The 20,809-nt window shown below is 46.1% G+C and overlaps 1 protein-coding gene across 1 annotated transcript in view; it reads right to left on the bottom strand.

Annotated features, from left to right (window-relative positions):
• The window catches only part of ATXN10 (ataxin 10), a 140,689-nt gene that overhangs the window by 13,491 nt on the left and 106,389 nt on the right, over window positions 1-20,809 (bottom strand). The window contains 1 exon segment of the mRNA NM_001077051.2: window positions 9,770-9,833. Within this exon segment, the coding sequence (NP_001070519.1) occupies window positions 9,770-9,833 (64 nt within the window).

Here is a 20,809-nt window from a genome sequence, read left to right as displayed (position 1 = left end):
AAGAGAAGCCAAATTAAGAAAACACTGTCATCTCCAAGCCACGCGGGTCAAGTGACCGATAGAACTGGAAAGCGGCAGCTTCCACTTTCTCACCAACCCAGGCGGAGCAGGAACAAGGGGCACGTGGCCGCTCGCAGGCCACATGGCTCGTGCCAAGCGCCTCTCCTCCCGTTTTCTAAGACGTGACGGTAAACCTCCTGCAATCTTGCTTTTTGTGCAAGTGAACAGGCCAGAGCAGGACTGAGGCACTCTGACCTCTGAGAGGAGAGGAGACGGCTGAGTGAGGCAGGCTGAGCAAGGCCCATGGCGGCCAGGCGCGTGTGCAGGCCCGAGGGCAGAGGGCAGACCACACAGTCTGGCCTCTGTGTGCGCAGGAGACACGTGCCGCTCACAGCCTCCACACGCAGACGTTTCAGGGTGGTGATGACAGTTTTCATTTTGAGCTGCTGTGATCTTCGCGATGTAAGAAAACAAGAAGCGTACAACTAAAAGCCAAGTAGACACAATCTGAAGGAGTATAACCTGAAGCATTTCATTCTCATTTTAAAACAGCCGGACCATTTGCCAACACACCTGAACAAGGAAAGAGAGTCCACTTTTGTGAGCGTCTCTTTCACGACAGGACATCCCACTCCTCCAACTTCCAGCTTCGAGTGCTGAGGAACCAGTTGCTAGGATACCGTAGAAGCTACATCAAACAGTTGCTAGGATACTGTAGAAGCTACATCAAAGGGGTAGGGCTCCTGCCCCCTCTCACTCTGAATGGGTCTGCTGTGCAACTGTGGAGCCTGAGGGGCGCAGGGTGCAGTGTGGCAGACTGCCGCCCACCCTTGGCCCCACGCCCACTCACTGCACACAGGGACCCAGGGAGGCCTCCGCGCACCCACCAAGTCGTGTCCACGCTTGTTTGCTCTGGACAAGGACAGAGACTTGGTTCAAACACCTTCAGCCACACTAGGCAATGGGTAAGACCATCAGTGAGAGGCTTTAAAAACCCACATCATGTAACTGGGAAGCCAAACCCAAAGTTTACCTTTTTAAAGCCAAACGGCAGTAAAAGGTTCTCTAGCTTTAATTAATGTCAGCTCAACAAATGAACGCAAGATCACTGAACAACCACCAGGGGCTTGAGGCTGGGGACACAGAAACCAACAGCAGGCATCGCTCCCCTCTGGAGGATGCAAGACCTATTTCAGCAGGATGACGTCCCGGCCACGTGAGCGTCAGGGTGGGCGGAGTAAGACACGAGCAGCAGGCACGCAGTGAACGCAGCACAAGCACTTCCCTGGTGTGGGGACTTGATGATGCCTTTATAAACAACAGCAAGCCCGCTGTACCAGCCTGAAATGTTTGAGGTGTTTCCCCGAACGCCTCCCTCTGGCGGCGGCACGGCAGGCCCAGGCACAAGTTAGACTGCTCGTGAAGAGGACGGGATGGAGCACGTTCTCAAGTTTCCACTAAAATCCCTGCATTCCCCAAGATGTGGCACTGTGGCCCAGAATTTCCAAAACGCACATGAGAACTGCAGAGATTCCAGGGAGTCCTGCAGCAGACGCCTTCTTCCCACAGGTCCGACACGTGTATGTATTACTTAGAAGACTTCTCTGATATAATAGGTATTTAAGATGCTACAGACAGAAGTATGCTCTGGGACACACTGCGGTGACACTCCTGGGGTCTGTGGGGTCTGGCGTGGGGTGTGCAGTTTGGCACAGGTCCTGCCCGGGACAGGCTTTTCTGGAGGGCACAGTTGCGCATCTAGGGGTCTGCATGTGCTGCACTCATGGAGGGGCAGAGGAGCCCAACTGACACAGAGAGCTGAGGTGCTCAGGCTCCGCTGGGGGCCACGGGAGAACTCCAGGAGGAAGACACGCGTGCTCAAGTCTAAGAGGAGGAAGGGCTGGGCTGGCGGAGAGGCGCCCACACAGAAGTCTAGGCGCTTGAACAAGGAGCAGGGCACAGATAGCGCTGGGCTGGCCCCGTGGCCCCACCGCCCAGGAGCTGGCAGAGCTGGCTGTGCTCGGGGAACCAACTCCGTGAGCGCCTCTCTTCTCATCTGTGAAATGACAGTGCTTAACAAAGAGGCCTGTTAAAAACAGAAGGAAAGAAACCGCCTATGCCAGGCAATGTAGCTTAAAGGGTGTATATATACAGCACAGGGTTGGGCACCTAGAAACTACTCAGTGATTTTTAAAACGTCAGTGTGAGAAGCAACGACGCACACCTCCTTGCGTACATCCTGACGTTTCCTCACGGGCGTACGCCACATGAGCCCAACCCAGGCTGAGATGGAGAATACGCCCAGCAGCTGGGAGGCCCTGGGTGCCACTGCCCACCTATGCCCACCCTCCTACCCATCAAGGCTCCCACCATCCTGACTGCTGCTGTCACATACAGTCATAGAGCGCACACTCTCTGACTCTAGCTTCTTCAGCTCTATGCTACATTAGTGAGACTCACCCATGTTACACAGGGCAGCTCATTCTTTGCTGCTGCATGGCGCTCTGGGGAATAATCATCCACACTCTTCTACGACTGCTGACTATGTGGGATGGTTCCACTTTGGGGCTGTTATAAACACTGTGACTAGGAATGCTCCTGCACACGTCTTCTGACAGACACATGTATGTACTTCTCCCGGGGGGGCATCTAGGGCTGCAGCTGCTGGCTCACAGGGCGGGCCTGAGTTAGCAGACACTGCCAAAGTTTTCCAAAGAGGTTTCCCTACTTGACACCTCCCAAATCAATTCATCACAGTTCAGGCTGCCCCACACCTCTGCCATCCGTTGGTCCTGTCATCTTCTCATCAGCTCTTCTGGTGGGTTCCTGACTGGGGTAAACATGCATTTCCCTGATGAGGATGCTAAGCTCTTTCTGTACAATTACTGGCCATCTGGGTTTCCTCTTCTGTGAGATGCCGTGGGTCTTTTGTTCATTCTCAGAACCTGAATTATCTTTTGTTGTTTCACAGCAGTCCTAAATTAGTATGGGTATGAGTCCTTTGTCAGATACAGGCTTACGATGCAAATACTTTTTCAAAGTTAATGCTTTCCCAGTTAAAATTCTGATGTCTTGTTTAAGACACCTTTGCCTGTTCCAAGACAAGAACCATACTTTCTTATGAGTCCTTCTAGAAGCTCTTGTGTTTTACTGTCCACATGAAGGTTTATGAGTTATCTTCAATTACTGTGGGTGAACAGGGTGAGACACGGTGGCAGGGTTTTCTTCCCCGTAACAGATATTAAATTGGCCTAGGATCATTCATGGAAAAAGACCACCCTTTACTCCTTAAGTACAGGGGGCCTTTGCTGTGTATGTGAGTACGCTTCAGGACTCTCTTTTCTGTTTTGCAATATTATTACTATTGTTTAAGTTTTACCACTGACTCACAGTGTGCTCACAGATGGAAATTCACCTTTCTCGTGGGCAGTAGCAGCTGTCTGGACATCTGCATGACACACCTGCTTGTTGAGAAGCTACAGGCCGGGCACTTGGCACACAGCACACCGTACTCTCCCCGTAACCCTGTGGGGTCCGTCCCATTTTAGATAAATACGCCAAGACTCGTAACACAGGGCAAGCGACGTATTTAGAGGCTGAGAAGCAGCAGAACCCGTGTCTGTGAAGCCCCAGAGCTGATGCCCGTGTCACTATGCTATCCATCCCTCCTCAACAGGAGATGACTGGGGAAACTCTGGTTATTTTTCCTATAAACTTACGTTTCTGGGCACACGTAACACTTACAAATGAGGCTTTTCAATAAAAAAAGAAAGAAAAAAAGAGAAAGGAAGGAAGGAAAAAAGAGAAAAGAACAGAAAAAAACCCCAACCCAGTTTAGACGCTCATCCTATCCTTGTCCCCTCCTCCTCCAATAAAAACAATACATATATATATAAAAAACCCACATCAAGGACAACTGATCAAAACACAGATCAAAAAAAGAATCAAAGAAAAACATTTCAAATAAAGTTCAGCTGTTTCTATTTGGATACAACAACAACAGAAAATCCCACTTGCCACAATAAACTGACAAATAAGAAATGGCTCTGTGGTGGCGGGCTGGGATTTTCCGATGGCATCTGCTACTGTGTCATTACTGCGGGTCCCCGCAAGGGAGCGGCGGACGGACAGCTGGGCTGTGTCCTGATGCAACACCGCCGCCGAGGGCCTTCCTTCGGGGTGAGCTACCCCCTTGGGATGTTGTCTTTTCCCAGTCCGCCACTAGAAGACGCCTCCGAGAAGCGGGGCAGCCAGCCCTCCAGTCCCACTCCCAGCCTGGGGGAGCTGCAGCCCTCCAGTCCCGCTCCCAGCCTGGGGGAGCTGCAGCCCAGCTTGCTTGGATATGCCACCTAGAAATTCCTAATCCCCATGGGTGGCGAAGAAAGAGGAAGTCTTCCAGGGGGTCGGAACCGCTGACTTCCCACAGGGAACAAGGATGCCTACCCTATGGTAACATGAGTCCTCAGCCCTAACCCACGGATGATGCGTGAGCACACAACACAGCCCGCCGATCCAGAGCAATCAGAGAACGGAGCTGTTTTTCTTAACTGACCTTTACTCTCAGCTCTGATTCCTAGTCTATGCATACGCAATATATATTGCTTTCTTTAACACAAAATACTGAAATTAAAGTTCAATGAAAGCTTGACTGGTGTGAGTTATTAGAAGGAGCTGAACCACCAAACAAAGCTGAAATAATACTGCTGCCAAACCAAGTTTATTCAATTCACAAAAGAATCATCAAATCCATGGGAGATATTTCTCCCCTGCTTAGAGCCATCCTCCCTACCTGTCCAATAAGCACACACACACACACATACTCCATCAAGCTGCTGGTTTTCATTCATTTGTTCACCGCCTTACTCAGTCATGTACCCATTTAAAAATATCTATTGGACATTTAGTATGTGCCTATCAGTGGCATATTACATTGAGATAAAAAACAGAGGAAAAAAAAAAAGGTCCATGCCCTTACGGACCTTGGTCTAGAGGGCAATTAAGATGCAAATGCACAAATCCTCAGTTACAGACTGAGACAAGCTGAAGGAACAGAAAAGGTCCCAGGAGGGGCTGATGAGGCTCTGGGAAGGCTTCCCTGAGGAAGAGAAGAGGAGGCTGAGCCAGGGGAGAGAGTTCAGCCAAGGGAGGAAGATAACGACTTCCCTGAGGTGAGAAATCACAGATTCGAGGAACAAAAAAGGAGGCATGTCTGGGGAATGCTAAAAGAGGGGAGCCAGTCTGGATCTAAATGAAGAGGCAGGTGGGGCCAGGACGCACAGACCTGTCAGGACATGCTGGGGCCTATGGACATATTCTAAGTATGGAGGACAGGCTTGGAGGTTCTGTAAGCAGGGCCAAGTTTTTGAGAGATGGAAAAGAAAAGACCCTGATTCTGGGAAAGACTGCAGGCTGGAGGAGAAGGGGACAACAGAAGATGAGGTGGGTGGATGGCATCACCACCTTGATGGACATGAGTTTGAGCAAGCTCCGGGAGATGGGAAAGGACAAGAAGCCTGGCGTGCTGCTTCCTTGGGGTCGCAAAGAGTCGGACACAACTGAGCGACTGAACTGAGAGATGGAGGGAGGCACGTAGAGCCAAAGGTGTTACCACCTGAACCCACCATCACTCGCGTGATGGCCTGAACCAGCTCCACCCTACCCTCCTCCCCAGCCTGTGGAAAAAACTGTCTGCCAAGAAACCAGTCCCTGGTGCCAAGAAGGTTGGGGACCGCTGCCTTAGAACACTGAGATCCTGTAGCTATCCCAAATGCTGGAGTCCGGCACACATTTTCTAACAAGCCAAACAGTCCCTCACCCATGAACCCATTTTAAAGGAAATTCTAAAAGAAAGACTTCAGGCAGAAGGAAAATGAGCCCAGGTAGACAGACAGAGCTGTAAGAAGGGGTGGAAGGCAGGAGAGGAGTAAGTACGTGGAGCATCTAAATGGAAACTGACCTTATGGAGCTCTGACCGTACATTTCATAGACTGTAAAGCAGAACGGAGATACACAGCAACAGCATACAAGCTGGGGGATGCGGACTGGTCCTATACTACCTGGAAAAGGGGTAAAGATCTGAAAAATATTATATTTTCCTTAGTCAAGGATGCATGGTATAATTTCCCAGGGAACTATTAACAAAATAGAAAAAAAAATTAAAAATTTTAAACTAGAAAAAGATAAATGCTTAATTATATAAAACAATTCAAAAGAAGCAAGAGAAAACTAAAATAGAAAGCAGATCAGACTGGCTTAAATATAAACAGATAAGCAACTACACGAAGTATGAATGGGCTAAACGCAATAGCTAAAAGACAGAGAAACTAGACTAAGAACAAGTCAACTATGCTCTTTACAACGAACACCTCTGATATAAAAAGACTGAAAAATAAAAGTTCTGTAATGGTTTTACCACGTAAATATCAATCAAAAGTGAAGTAAAGTAGCTATATTCATGTTAGGCAAAAAGCATCTGTAGAGACACAGAAGGTCACTTTACAGTGACAACGGGGACGTTTTCAGGACCTGATAAAACTGTAATGACACTGCCTCAGGATACATGAGAGCAGTGCTATATGATAAGAGGAGAAATCTAGAGAAATCTACAGTCATAGGCTGATTTTTAAAACCTCTATCTCTGTAATTGATAAACCAAAATAGACAAAAGCATCACTAAAAATGTAAAAAGTTTACAAACTTGACCTGAAAATACTGTAGTCCACTACTAGAAAACAGGTGTGACCGTTCAAGCAGACACAGAAGCGCTGCGGAGACTGACCGTACAGGGGGCCACACGGCAAGTCTCAACAGATTTTTTAGGACAAACAGCATCAAGCACGTGCTCTCTGATCATAATATATTTATGTTAGAAATGAATCCCCCCCAAATAATTCCTATTTGTTCAGAATTTAAGCAATGATTTCTAAATAATCCATGGGTCAAAAACCCCATGATAATCTTAAATAAATGGGCAGATATGCCATGATCATGGATGGGTTAGAAGACAGTACTGTTTAGATGTCAATTCTCATGAAACTGATTCTCGCCAATGCAATTTCAGTGAGTAGAGATTTTAAATTGTTTTGTGACGGTTTTAAGCATGTACATGTGTGTAAACGTGTGTGCACATAAACACACAAGCACAGATGTGTAGACTCTGACTAGCTGGTTTTAAAATTTTTATGGGCAAACACAAATGACCAAACATAGCCATAACGCTCTAAAAAAAAGAAACAAGTTGGAAGGACTCAATCAACTCAGTCAAGGACTCAGTCAGTCTATCTACAGTGTTCTGAAACTGTAGAAAGCGACGGTACTTAAGACTATAGTACTGGTACAGACACAGAGGTCAGTGGAAAAGACAGGAGAGTCCACGCCACGTACACGACAGACACGGCGCTACAGGAGCCAACGCGTGCGCTTTTCAATAAGCGGGCCGGGACAACTCTGTGCTCCGATGGAAAAACACAGTGACAGACCCTCACTCACACCAGGCACAAACATCAGCTCCAAGTGAACTATGCTAAGTCACTTCAGTCGTGTCCGACTCTGTGCGACCCCAGAGACGGCAGCCCACCAGGCTCCCCCGTCCCTGGGATTCTCCAGGCAAGAATACTGGAGTGGGTTGCCATTTCCTTCTCCAGTGCATGAAAGTGAAAAGTGAAAGGGAAGTCGCTCAGTCGTGTCTGACTCTGAGCGACCCCATGGACTAGAGCCCACCAGGCTCCTCCGTCCATGGGATTTTCCAGGCAAGAGTACTGGAGTGGGGTGCCATTGCCTTCTCCAATCACTCTCCCTTAGGTCTCATATTTTGGTATGTATCTTGTATCTTAAGTATATCTTACATGTCTTTAAAATCTAGTAGGCCTTTATAAAACAAAAGTCTAAAGAGTTACTAAATACATATAACACTCAACATTTAACATTTCACCTTTTCTTGACAATTTAAAGATTCCTGAATCTTGCAATGCTTCATTAATAACCGTTTAAAACACCAGTTATCCACATAGACTGTCCATATAAAAGTTTTCAGTGTATAATTCTGAGTCATTTCTCCACTACATTAGTATCTTACTATGCTTTCTCTGTATGTGTTCTGACTGTCCCAGTGACTCACAGGGGGCAGTTTAGAAAACTTTTTAGAAAAGTGGCTGAGAATCAGGCACACGCCAAGCTTAACCTCTGAGTCTGACCTTTAGGACAAGTCGCTAAGGTTCTCAGTTAGTTTTCTCATCTACAGATGGGGAAGATGATGATAATAGGACCTGCTTCACAGTGTTGTCAAAACTAAAGAAGGCAACGTATGTAAACACATAGTAAGGACTCAATGTTTCCTGAAAGGATCAATGAATGAATATTTGACAAGGAGACGCCAACATAAAAGACTTAGTAAGCATGAACCACTGCAGCATATCTGCAGAGCTGCCACGGGCTGTGTGCAACAGCCTTTTAAGTTTCCAGTCTTTGCTAAAGGCCAAAGATTAGTAATTAGTAATAAAAAACCTTTCTTCACTAGAAGGTCAATTCAGGGAATATAAAAGTAAAATTGCGTGTTTTTGTTTGCAATAAATCATCTTTTTCATCCGGAAACGCAACACCTGCAGTAACACCTGAATGTGTTTTTATTGCTTTCCTGTGACAGCTTTCTTTTCTCCTTTCCCTTTTTGGGGCTAAAAAATTTCAAACCCGTCTAAGGAGCACAGCCTGTAGTGCTTGATCATAATGCAAGGCAGTGAACCGACTGTTTTACTTTGAAGAAAACTCTTCAGAGGCTGTTAACTTGTCTTTCTCTGACTGAGCTTACAAGCTATCATGCTCTTTAAAATAGGAAATTTTCTTCCATTGCTAATCAGACAAACGACAGTATCTTTAGCACAAATAATAAGCATTTCTCAATCCACTTACTTTGCAACACATGATTTTCATCAGCTCCTTTTCTCTTCTTGACAGAAACCAATAGTGAGCATTTTAAACACAAAATTCCCCTCCTCCTTGGCCTCCCACAGGGTCACAATCTCAAAGTCCTGGCGATGGCCTTATTAACCCCACCCCCCCACCAGCAATAAGCACAAGGCCATGCAGCGGCCAGGCAAGGGACTGGAAGGTCTTGAAGTGAAACAGATTCTCTCTCAAACCTACACAGGCTGCCTCCAGCCTCCAGCCTCCAGCCTGGCTCTTTATCACTGTATTAGATCCGTTTCCCACAGGGAAGACCTAGGCAGAGAGGTGGGGAGTGGGCAAGTTCCTTGCACAGTGCCCTCCAGAAGGGTGGTCAGCCAAGGAGGGGCAAGAGCCAGAGCCTTTGACGTCAGTAGCTGAGGGCCGCAGGACAGCACCCAGCAAAAACCAGACTCCTGGGCCACTGGGGCGCTTCTCCCCACTTCTGAGCTCTCAGAGGTCTCCAAGCTACCACTGCTAGAATGGTTCTTCCAGAGGTCTGGATTCTTCAAACCTCTACAGAAGGGACACACACTCCTCCACAGCCATTCCACGGAACACGTGGTCTGGAAAGGTGACGCCAGTGGCATGCAGTGACATAGGGCCCACAGGTGAGCTTCCAGCTGGGGCTTAAGGCGTTCTGGAGGAGAACGCCCCCGAGAACCTGAGCTCACTGTGCTGCACAGGCTGCGGGAGTGTGACTCAGCTCCAACTCTGACCAAGTGGCTCAATTCTTAGGGACAAAGCCAATGAGAAAGCCAACCAACTCCCTCATGGAGGCGCCGGGCGGAGGCCCCGGGCGTGAACTCACTGAGGGGCATGTCAAGGATACAGGGGTTGCTGTCGTCGAGGCCACAGCTGTCGAGGATCAGGGGGATGCCGTCCAGCTCGTTCACCTACAAAGAACAGAAAAGGCAAATTCACATACTTGGACGGCTTGGGGGTGTGGGGGCTACAGAAGGGTCTGTGGCTCCTTTTCTATCTCCTGACTCATTCCTGTAAAAATACAGTTAGTGCAATTACCCGAAATGCCTCTATCAGTCCAGAAATGTTTAAAAAGAGACATGCAAACAAAAAATGACACTCTTTCTTTTCATCCTTCCTCCAAAAAGTTGGGCAACTAGGTAGACATATTTAAAAAAATATAATTGAATACAACATTGCAAATCAACTACATTTTAATATACTTTTAAAAAAATATAAAGTGGATCTCTTCCCAATATTATTCACCAGCATAAACTTCAAATGTGTCTCGGTTTACTAGTAAGTAAGTTCTTTTTCTAAGTTGGAAGCAATTTCTATGGTTCTAAATCCAAAAGCAACAGAGACAAGTTGTAAAATTTAACTACATTTTTTTACAACGGCAAGTCAAAGCTGTAATAATTATTTGAAAGATACCACAGGAAAAGGGTTAATATTTTAAGATGTACAGATTTTGTAAAAGTTGAGAAAAGACCAAGAATCCAACAGAAAACTGGATGAAATACATGAACGTAAATGGCACAGATGAAAGAAACGCGAGCGGACTGCAGAGACGTCAAAGTCTGCTCAACTTTGCTTCTAATAAGATTCAGGCAAATTATGACACCATCCTTCAGCTGCCACAGTGGAAAAGGCGCCTCTGACGACACAAGCGGCTGGGGAGGCCACAGGAACTGGCTCCCTCGGACACTGCCTAAGAGAAACCCCAATGGAAGGGGAAATAAAATCACATGCTAAAAACTGACATTTAGAAGCAAACTGTAAGGGTGAATTAAAGAGTTCTTGGAAATCATGGTTACACTAGAGCCATGCCTGAACTCGGGGCAATGCATTCCTAGGTAAATATTTCTCATTCATACCGCTCCGTTATGAAATGATACGAGATAACTTTTTATAGAAATTCATTAAATGTTTATAACATAAGCAACCTATTATAGACGAAGGACGGTAGTGACGTCATGACGCACGCATGACGACACGCTGGAGAGTGAACACAGGTGACGGTCACTGAGGAAAGGACCCATGGGCGGGACGCCTCCAGGAGACGCTGATGCAGGTGTCATCACCACGCTGATGTTTACGGGCTCCTGCCGCTGCTGAGTGAGGAGCTCGAGTCAGGGGCAGGGGAAACAATTAGGAAATGAACACGTTTTCTTCTGTTCGCACTTCATAAAACAGGGAAGTTGTTTCTTTAGCCAACATGTTGGGAACTGATTCTAGACCTGTGATGAGTCACAAGTTGTAGTAACAGTTCCTATTAGGGAGCCAAGCTCAGTGAACGCTTCGCGACGAAACACATCTTGACAAGACGGCAAGTCTGGCTGAAACAAGCAAACGTTTAGCCTCTGGAAATCAAGTGCAGACGGCAGGACGGCTCACTGCCTGCGAACTGTTCTCTCCACCGCAGCCAACACTCGTCTCAGAGAAGACCCTGCAAGGTGGGCGGCCGACTCAGGGAGCACCTGTGCTTCTTTGGGGAAAAATGTATTAGGTTGACAAAAAACAAACAAACAGAGGCTCCCTCATTGTCTGCTCTCACACTGAATGGCAAACAGCAAAGTCAAAACAACCTGAAGAAAAACAAGAGCACGATGCCAACGCAGGACTGGAAGTGTGTTCGTGGCACGGGGCTGCAGGATGCGTGCACACATGCACAGGTGAGCAGAGTCCTCCTGCCAAAGCAAGCACACAGCCGACGTGCGTGTGGTAACGCTCAGACAGGGCTTCGACTGACAGATGAAGCAGAGGTGACCGCCAACGCAGAAGGCTCGAAGCCTGAGGCGGAAGGAGGCAGACGCTGGGTTCACCATCAATGAACCATCTGTCTGAGATGTGCATGTACCTGCCCACGGGCGAGACCAGTTGCCATCCCCAGGACAGAGGGCGGGGGTTACTGCTGGAGGCAGACAGACCTGCGGGAGAATTCCAGCTCAGCTCTCTGGCCATGTAACCTGTGGAGGGTTCTGAACTTCAGTCTAGAGTTTCTCGTGTGTAACCAGAGGATTAGAGTGAGGATTACACGAATAAACAAACAGCACCTCACCCACACTTGAAGAGGGCTGGGCACAGTCATCCCTCACCAAGCACAGGCAAAGCCTGAAAACGTAAAGATGTCTCCACAATCACACGACATCAGGTAGGTCGCTCTGAGTTAGCACCACACTCTCCTTGACTGCCTCACAAGCCGGGCACACCTCAGGTCACTAATTTCCATCCACGGCCTCTACTGGGCTTTGCCTCACACAATCAGTTCTACGTCTCATAAAAATACAGTGCTGTTCATCTCTCTGTGCTGCACTTATTTCCATGGTGTCCTGTGCAGCTTCCTGACTGGGCATTTCACAACTGAGCTGCTGCCCTGTTCCCAACGCCAGAGGAACAATCAGAGGTGTTACCCAAGCAGCAGCGAGAATGCACAGCACCTGCGCTCCGCAGACAAACTTTCTCCAGCACTCAGAGCAGAAGTCCAGATGAGCGCTTCACAGCCTGGACTCCACGTCAGAATCACCCAGGGGAGGCTTCAGAAACAACCAGTGCCGTGGCCCCAAGCCCAGGACACGGCAAGCAGACTCTCTGGGAGCAGAGCCTGGACATCAGTGTCCTGAGCCAACTCTGCGGGCGACTCTGACACGCAGTGAGTCGTGGACTCCTGCTCCCCACCAACACCAAGAGCACCCACCAAGGCAAACAAAGCGAGATCTGCGGCAAGCCCTCAAAGCAATGCCTAAAATACAACAGCCTGTCCTCCACCCCTTCACCCCCGTGCTGCTCTACTTCACAAACAGACTTGGCGGACATGCAACTTACTCGCAGGAGCCTGTGACTGCACCTGGTAACCACTGACCAATCAGGAGAGAGGGTGTCTCCTTCACCCCAGGAGTCCCTGAGCAACCACCGCCTCAGTAACCACTCTCTGCTCCTGTCTCGACAGGCAGATCTGGTCTGTTCCACACTAGCACGGGAATAAGACTATATGAAGAGACGTCTTTTTCAATGTTTTTGAGATTTGTCCGTGTTGTTACATGTATCACTTTATTTTTGTTACTGATTATGAATATACCATTTATTTATGTGCTCAAGTTTTTGTATTACTCATGTATCACTTTATTTTTATTTCTGATCAAGAATATACCATTTATTTATCCATTCACATGTTAATGTGTTCAAGTGTTTATATTACTCCTGAGTTTGTTTCTCCTTGCTCTAGAATTTACAAACCTTACGGATCTATTTCTCCTTTCAGTTCTGTCAGTTTTGCTTAATGTACTTGCCAAAGTTCTCTTAGCAATATGCTGCTGCTAAGTCGCTTCAGTCGTGTCCGACTCTGTGCGACCCCATAGACGGCAGCCCACCAGGCTCCCCTGTCCCTGGGATTCTCCAGGCAAGAACACTGCAGTAGGCTGCCATTTCCTTCTCCAATGCATCAAAGTGAAAAGTGAAAGTGAAGTCGCTCAGTCATGTCTGACCGCCTGGACTGCAGCCCACCAGGCTCCTCCGTCCGTGGGAGGTTCCAGGCAAGAGTACTGGAGTGGGGTACCATTGCCTTCTCCCTCTTAGCAATACATGTTCATGCTTTTATGTCTTCTATTTGAGAAGTTGATCCTTTAATCATTATGAAATATTCCTCTGTACATCTCAAGTCTATTTTGTCTCATGTTAATATAGCCACTCCACCTTCTCAAAAAGTGTTTGCATGGTATGCCATTTTCATTCTTTCATTTTAAACCTATCTTCATCTTTACATTCAAAATGTATTTCTTGTTATCATATGATTGAGTCTCGCTTTAAAAAAAAATTCAATCTAACACTGTCTTTTAATTTTAACATAAGCCATTTACTTCTAATGTACTTATCAAGACAGTTGTGTTTGAGTATATCATTCTGACATCAGTGTTATTTTTATCCTCAGTTCAGTTGCTCTGTCGTGTCCGACTCTTTACGACCCCATGAATCATAGCACGCCAGGCCTCCCTGTCCATCACCAACTCCCAGAGTTTACTCAAATTCATGTCCATCGAGTCAGTGATGCCATGCAGCCATCTCATCCTCTGTCGCCCCCTTCTCCTCCTGCCCCCAATCCGTCCCAGCATCAGGGTCTTTTCCAAAGAGTCAACTCTTCCCATGAGGTGGCCAAAGTACTGGAGTTTCAGCTTCAGCATCAGTCCTTCCAATGAACACCCAGGACTGATCTTCTTAAGGATGGACTGGTTGGATCTCCTTGCAATCCAAGGGACTCTCAAGAGTCTTCTCGAACACCACACTTCAAAAGCATCAATTCTCTGGCGCTCAGCTTTCTTCACAGTCCAACTCCAACATCCATACATGACCACAGGAAAAACCACAGCCTTGACTAGATGGACCTTTGTTGGCAAAGTAATATCTCTGCTTTTCAATATGCTATCTAGGTTGGTCATAATCTTCCTTCCAAGGAAGGAAGCGTCTTTTCATTTCATGGCTGCAGTCACCATCTGCAGTGATTTTGGAGCCCAGAAAAATAAAGTCTGACACTGTTTCCACTGTTTCCCCATCTATTTCCCATGAACTGATGGGACCAGATGCCATGATCTTAGTTTTCTGAATGTTGAGTTTTAAGCCAACCTTTTCACTCTCCTCTTTCACCTGCATCAAGAGGCTTTTGAGTTCCTCTTTACTTTCTGCCATAAGGGCGGTGTCATCTGCATATCTGAGGTTATTGATATTTCTCTCGGCAATCTTGATTCCAGCTTGTGCTTCTTCCAGCACAGCGTTTCTCATGATGTACTCTGCATGTAAGTTAAATAAGCCGGGGGACAATATACAGCCTTGACGTACTCCTTTTCCTATTTGGAACCAGTCTGTTGTTCCATGTCCAGTTCTAACTGTTGCTTCCTGACCTGCATACAGGTTTCTCAAGAGGCAGATCAGGTGGTCTGGTATTCCCATCTCTTGAAGAATTTCCCACAGTTTATTGTGATCCACACAGTCAAAGGCCTTGGCATAGTCAATAAAGCAGAAATAGATGTTTTTCTGGAACTCACTTGCTTTTTTGATGATCCAGCAGATGTTGGCAATTTGATCTCTGTTTCCTCTGCCTTTTCTAAAACCAGCTTGAACATCTAGAATTTCACAGTTCATGTACTGCTGAAGTCCAGTGTACTTTATTCCCCTCTTTCTCTTATCCTGACTTCCTTTAGGCTGAGTGTTTTTAAATATTCCATCTTTTCCCCTCCACTACTAGCTTATTAACTAACTCTTTCCTTTTTTTAAAGTGGTTGTTCTAGGTTTAGAATATGGATATTAACTTGTAATAGTCTATTTACAAATAATATTACACTATTTCACACACAGTATAAGAATCTTACAACTGTATACTTCACTTGACATTTGGGCAACAGCTCTCATACATTTTATTTGTACATGCAATTAAAACGCCAAATACATTACTATTAAGATTGCTTCAAAGACCCAATTGTATTTTTAAAAAATTAAAAAGTGAAGACAAAGGTATTTTATTCTTGCCCACATGGTAACCATTTTCCTTCATCTGGTACAACACCCATCAACATTTTTCATAGCACAGTTCTACTGACAACAAATCCACTCAACTTTTGTCTGTCTGGAAATGTCTTTATTTTGCCCCCAGTTTTGAAGGATATTTTGGCTGGATATATGACTCTAGCTTCCTTTCAGTGTTTTAAAGATGCTGCTCTTTTGATTTCTGTTTTGCTTTACTTTTGGAGAGAAGCCTGCCATCTCTATCTTTGTCCCCCCGGACCGACAGGCAGACGTCCGTGGACTAGAGGCTGGAACACACAGAAAAGATGGACTCAAATCAAAAGCTGCTTCACTGTAAGTATTAACAGAATGGGAAAATCCCAGAAAGACTGATGAGTGGGAAAAGAGAGATATCTATTGAAAAAGAACAGAATGAAGAGATAGAAATAGATACAGAAAGTATAAATAAATATTATGAATTTAATGGAAAAAAAAAAAAAACCCAGAAAACTGAGACAAAACGGGTACTTTGAGAAAAACTGACATGAATAAAAAGAATAAAAAGCTTGAAAAGGTCAATACTTTAAACAGTTACATTTAAATAAAGATATGAAAATGACCAAGACTCACTGATAGAAGCAAAGACCCAAACAGCTACCCAAGTTAAGTACCATGAGGCTTTTAAGGAGCAGATAAATCTATTATGTACATCTGTTGTTGGTATTTGGTTGCTAAGTTTATGTGCAACTCTTTTGCAAGCCTGTCGATTATAGCCCACCAGGCTCCTCTGTCCATAGGATTTCCCAGGCAAGAATACTGGAGTGGGTTGCCAATTCCTTCTTCAGGGAAATCTTCTTGACCCAGGGATCGAACCTACATCTTCTGCTTTGTCAGGCAGGTTCTTTACCACTGAGCCACCAGGGAAGCCCATTATATACATAAGTTATTCAAAAACAGTGGAAAAGGAGCGAAAGTTCCTCAATTCATTTTATGAAGCTACCATGGCCTGATTCTAAAAGCAGGATTCAGACAGACCAATAAAGGAAAATAACGAACTTACTTATGAACATATACCCCTTCCCAAGACAACTCTCGCAAATTCCTGGAAAAATATTAGGTTAATTAAACATACCCTAAAAATCCATCACAATCTTAATACAGATAAGAAAATCTACAAAAAAAAAAAAGAAAGAAAATCTACAAGGCAATTATCCTCATTAACATACCAATAATTATCTTCACTATCACAGAAAAAGCATCAGGTAATACTTAGCACCTATTTATTATTTTTAATTCTCAGAAAACTACTTTAACTTGAAAATGGCTTGTGCCAGAACCCTACAGTAAATATCACACGTAAGAAAATTCTGGTCCTACCAGGACCAGAAAAAACACAAGGCTATTGTCTTCTTACTGTGCTGGAGAAACAGAAACTCCAAGGAATCCTGCAATTTTAAAAGGTCTTTTCTTGGACCATTCTGCCGCTAGGAAACAAACAGGAGCTAAGAGTGGTGTGAAAAGTGGTTTAATCTCACCATCAGAACAGAAGCAGTGGATGAAGGAAAACAAAAGAAAGCAAAGAGCAGGTCTGGAGTCAGTGAAGTGACTGGGGTTGGGGGTGGGGAGGGCGAGGGAGAGGGAAAGACGTCCACTTGGAAGGACAGCCCCTCGGTGATCACAGACTTGCTGCTGCTGACGAGAGACACCAAGTGCTGGCTTTGGTGGATGTGCTTTAGCTTGGGGTAACTATTAGGAGACCGAGAACCCCCTTGTTTCCTGACTCTGGTGTACGGGGGCCAGTGCAAGACAAGCCTGTGTTCTGTTCACCTCTTTTTTCAAAGTAAGGCATATCAGAGATTTATTATTGGGGTTCATGAAACCTCAAGATGCCCACCCAAGCTACTGTTGTTAAAAGACTCCTGACTCCCTGCAGGCGTTAAGAGCGCCTCTGCTGCTGCTGCTAAGTCGCATCAGTCGTGTCTGTTTCTGTGCGACCCCATAGACGGCAGCCCACCAGGCTCCTCCGTCCCTGGGATTCTCCAGGCAAGAATACTGGAGTGGGTTGCCATTTCCTTCTCCAGTGCATGAAAGTGAAAAGTGAAGTCGCTCAGTCGTGTCTGACTCTTCGCGACCCCATGGAGTGTAGCCTACTGGGCTAGCTGGGATTAAAAAGGATAAGAAATTGGGAGGGTGCATTCTGAACTTTAATTTCTTTGAATTTTAAGTCACATGGGCAGAGAATTTGACTTTAATGTTTTGGACTTTAATTTAAAATGAAATGTAATCTATGGATTTTAACATCTCCTTGGGAATTTGATAATGAGATAGAATTAATATTCAAATAGAGAGTATCTCTTGTGGGCATTTTATGATTACAATGAATTTAGGCCTTACACTGGAGTACCTTAATATGGAATGAATTTTCTGCCTTGAGGTCAAAGTGATTTGGAGTTAATTTGATTCATGTATTGGTCTGACCCACTTAAGAAACTTTGCGGGGGGTGGGGGGGTGGCAAAAATCTCTCCTCCCTACCAGGAGAAAGAAGGGGTGTGGCTGGGTAGGCAGGAGCGGCCTTAAAAAGGTGGTGGCCAAGGGTCCCCCCAGGTAAAGGACACACCTCTGGCCCAACACACCAGCAGAGCAATAAGACCAAAAAAGAATCTTCTCTGTGATGCTGTGGCGAGAGCTGAACTAACATGAAGAGTCCTTGGCTTCTCTGGGCCTGTGACTGGCTCCTTCCCAGGGTCGTGACAATCAGATTAGTGAGTCTGACTATATGAAGTTCATGGTAGAGAGCAGCTACTCATTTGATGGTCTGATTCTTTCATTAGACTCTGGGGTTCACAATTGAATGAAGCATGTTTCATTCGTTCTTGCATTCCCTGCCTTGCCCTTCGATATCGACAGCTATCTGCTGAAAACTGAAAAAAATACATGTGTGTGAAGGAGGAAAACAGCTCTTATGACTGATCCCATCACATATCTGTAGGTAACAAGTCACCAGGATCCCTGGGCTCATGACACCTGGCCTAGAGACAGACAGAGAGACAGAGAGAGAAACAGAGAGACAGTGCATGAGAGGTAGGGAGTGCGTGAGCAAGAAAGAAGTGAACAAATGAAAAAACACATTTACAGATTATGATACTTCCTATAAGGAAATAAGCAGGATGATCAACCAGAGAGGGACAGTGGAGGCAGGACGTTAGAAAGGGTAGTCAGGTAAGACTTTTCTAGAAGACGATGATATCTTAACTGGAACTTGTGCTGTAGAAATGGGGCAGGAACTGGAAGCGCAAAGACTCACAGGTGAAAAGAACTGAGCATAACTGACTTATGGAAACGAAGTCAGCGTGGCTGTGCGCAGGGAGACGATAAAAAAGGCAGGAGATGAGGCTGGAGAGTGGGGCTTGTGGAGCGGTGTCTCCTCACGGGTCCCTGGAGCAGGAGTGTAAACATGGCCTGGGCACCTGCTCTTTAGAAACGCAAACCATCGGGCCCCAGCCCAGACCCGCTGAGCGGGGACGTCTGGGGTTCCAGGCCCAGCAGACAGCGCTTCTGTTTTACAATTGATCTGCAGGACTGTGGCGGCTCCAGCTGCACAGTGTCACTCTACATTACGAAATGACCACCCTGGGAAGCCCAGTTGCTGTCTGCCGCCCACTGCTGGCTGCAGTCCCCACGCTGGACGTTTATTTCGTCCCCGTGCCGCGTGTGTTTTAAACTGCGTGTCTGTACCTCTCACCTTGCCTCACCTACTTCATTCATCCCCTACCTCCCTCCCCTCTGGCAACCACCTTTGGATTTTGCTACTGGGATTCTGTCTCTGCTTTATTATAGTTGTTCATTTCTTTTGCTTTTTATGTTCCACATCTAAGTGAAATCTACAGTATTTGTCTTTCTCTGACATTTCACTTAGCAGAACACCCTGTAGGTCCATCCACCCTGTGACAGTGGCAAGATGCCACTCTTCTGTGTGGCTGAGTAACATTCCTGTGCGTGTGCGTACACGTGTGTGCCATGATCGCTGGTATAGAGCAGTGGTACCTTTCTGTGGAGCCTGGGGACAGGTCTGGGCTTGAGATGTACTCTGGGGTCATCTGCACATAGAGGGTCTTCGAGGCCTGGGAACTGGAGGTCATGGGTCGGGGGGAGGGGTTGGAGGCAGACAGTTAAGAGCCAACATAAGCACTCACTCCCAGTGGATTAGTTTGTAAGCAATATGAACCTTTTTTTCCCTGGAAGGAGATAACCAATAACTCAAAATGCACAGTGGTAAGACTTCCTTAAAACTTAAAGTTATTATCATCAAATTATTTATCCACTGGTAATTTTTCAGGGTAACTTTAGAAGCTCATTTCCAAACCAAATTATACTGTGAACTGTAAGATATGCAAATTTCTGACCTTGTTCTGTTAAAACTACACAGGAGTAACAGATATACATACATACATACATAGCTCATGGAAATATCTTCATTCCAACCTACTCACTGTCCCAGTTCAAGCCACAAGAAGAGCAAAGACGAATTTGATGAGTTCAACTTCAAGAAGATTCATGGACAAGGTTCGCGTGAACAGAGTCTGTCGAATGCCCCAGGTAAGAAGCTGTCAGTCTTGGGAGTGGAGGCTGGGAGGAGGGAGGGAAGGAACCAGCAGAGGGCTGAGGGGCCCACGGCAGGGACGCAGGAGGCCAGGAAAGCGCCCGGACACGTTTAGAGGCTGCGGTCCACAAGCTAACCATCCCTTCCCCGCCCCCAGACGCTGCACGGCAGAACACTCTAGAAAAGAAGAGCACACGAGAAAGTAAGCCATAAACAGCTATTACACGTATACCAGAAGAGAGTTCAGAGAGAAAACGACGCTGCAGTTCCACAGTGACGCTCAATGGGGTAGGAGCAGAGCTCTGAAGGCATTTACGGAAAAACAAAGAAGCTTTTCAAGAATAGTAATACTGAGACTATTAAAATGTCCAGAAGTACAAAGAACAATGTGATCAATACAAATATTTTGTAAGCTCAACCACCAAATTCAAGGAAGATTAACAACTAACTTTTCTTCGGCAAACATCTGCATCTGAATTTGGTGCAATTTTCTCATGAATTCTCCACCCAGCAGTTAAATCTGTTTAAATAATGAATGAAATCAGCTGGCTTTAAAGAAGCTTACTATATTCTGCTTAACAGGACTGAAAAAAGAGTCATTGTCCTTCAGTGAGAAGGACGTGCCTCACACATGGTAGGAACTCGAGAGAATGAACGCTGTCACAGAGAGCATTTGCTTCCACGCTGACCACTTACAAAGCAACCAGAACCCTTAGGGTGGGATGTCAGAAAGGTATTTTCAGCTGATCTGGAATGGGACACATCGTCGAGTGTCTGGTCCAGGAGAATGGGGGTCAGAGGCGCCAAGCAGATCC

The sequence above is a fragment of the Bos taurus genome, chromosome 5 (assembly GCF_002263795.3).
Source record: "Bos taurus isolate L1 Dominette 01449 registration number 42190680 breed Hereford chromosome 5, ARS-UCD2.0, whole genome shotgun sequence".
NCBI classification, from domain to species: Eukaryota; Metazoa; Chordata; class Mammalia; order Artiodactyla; family Bovidae; genus Bos; species Bos taurus.
The sequence above is the reverse complement of the archived record's forward strand: the minus strand, read 5'-3'. Positions and strand labels throughout refer to the sequence as shown.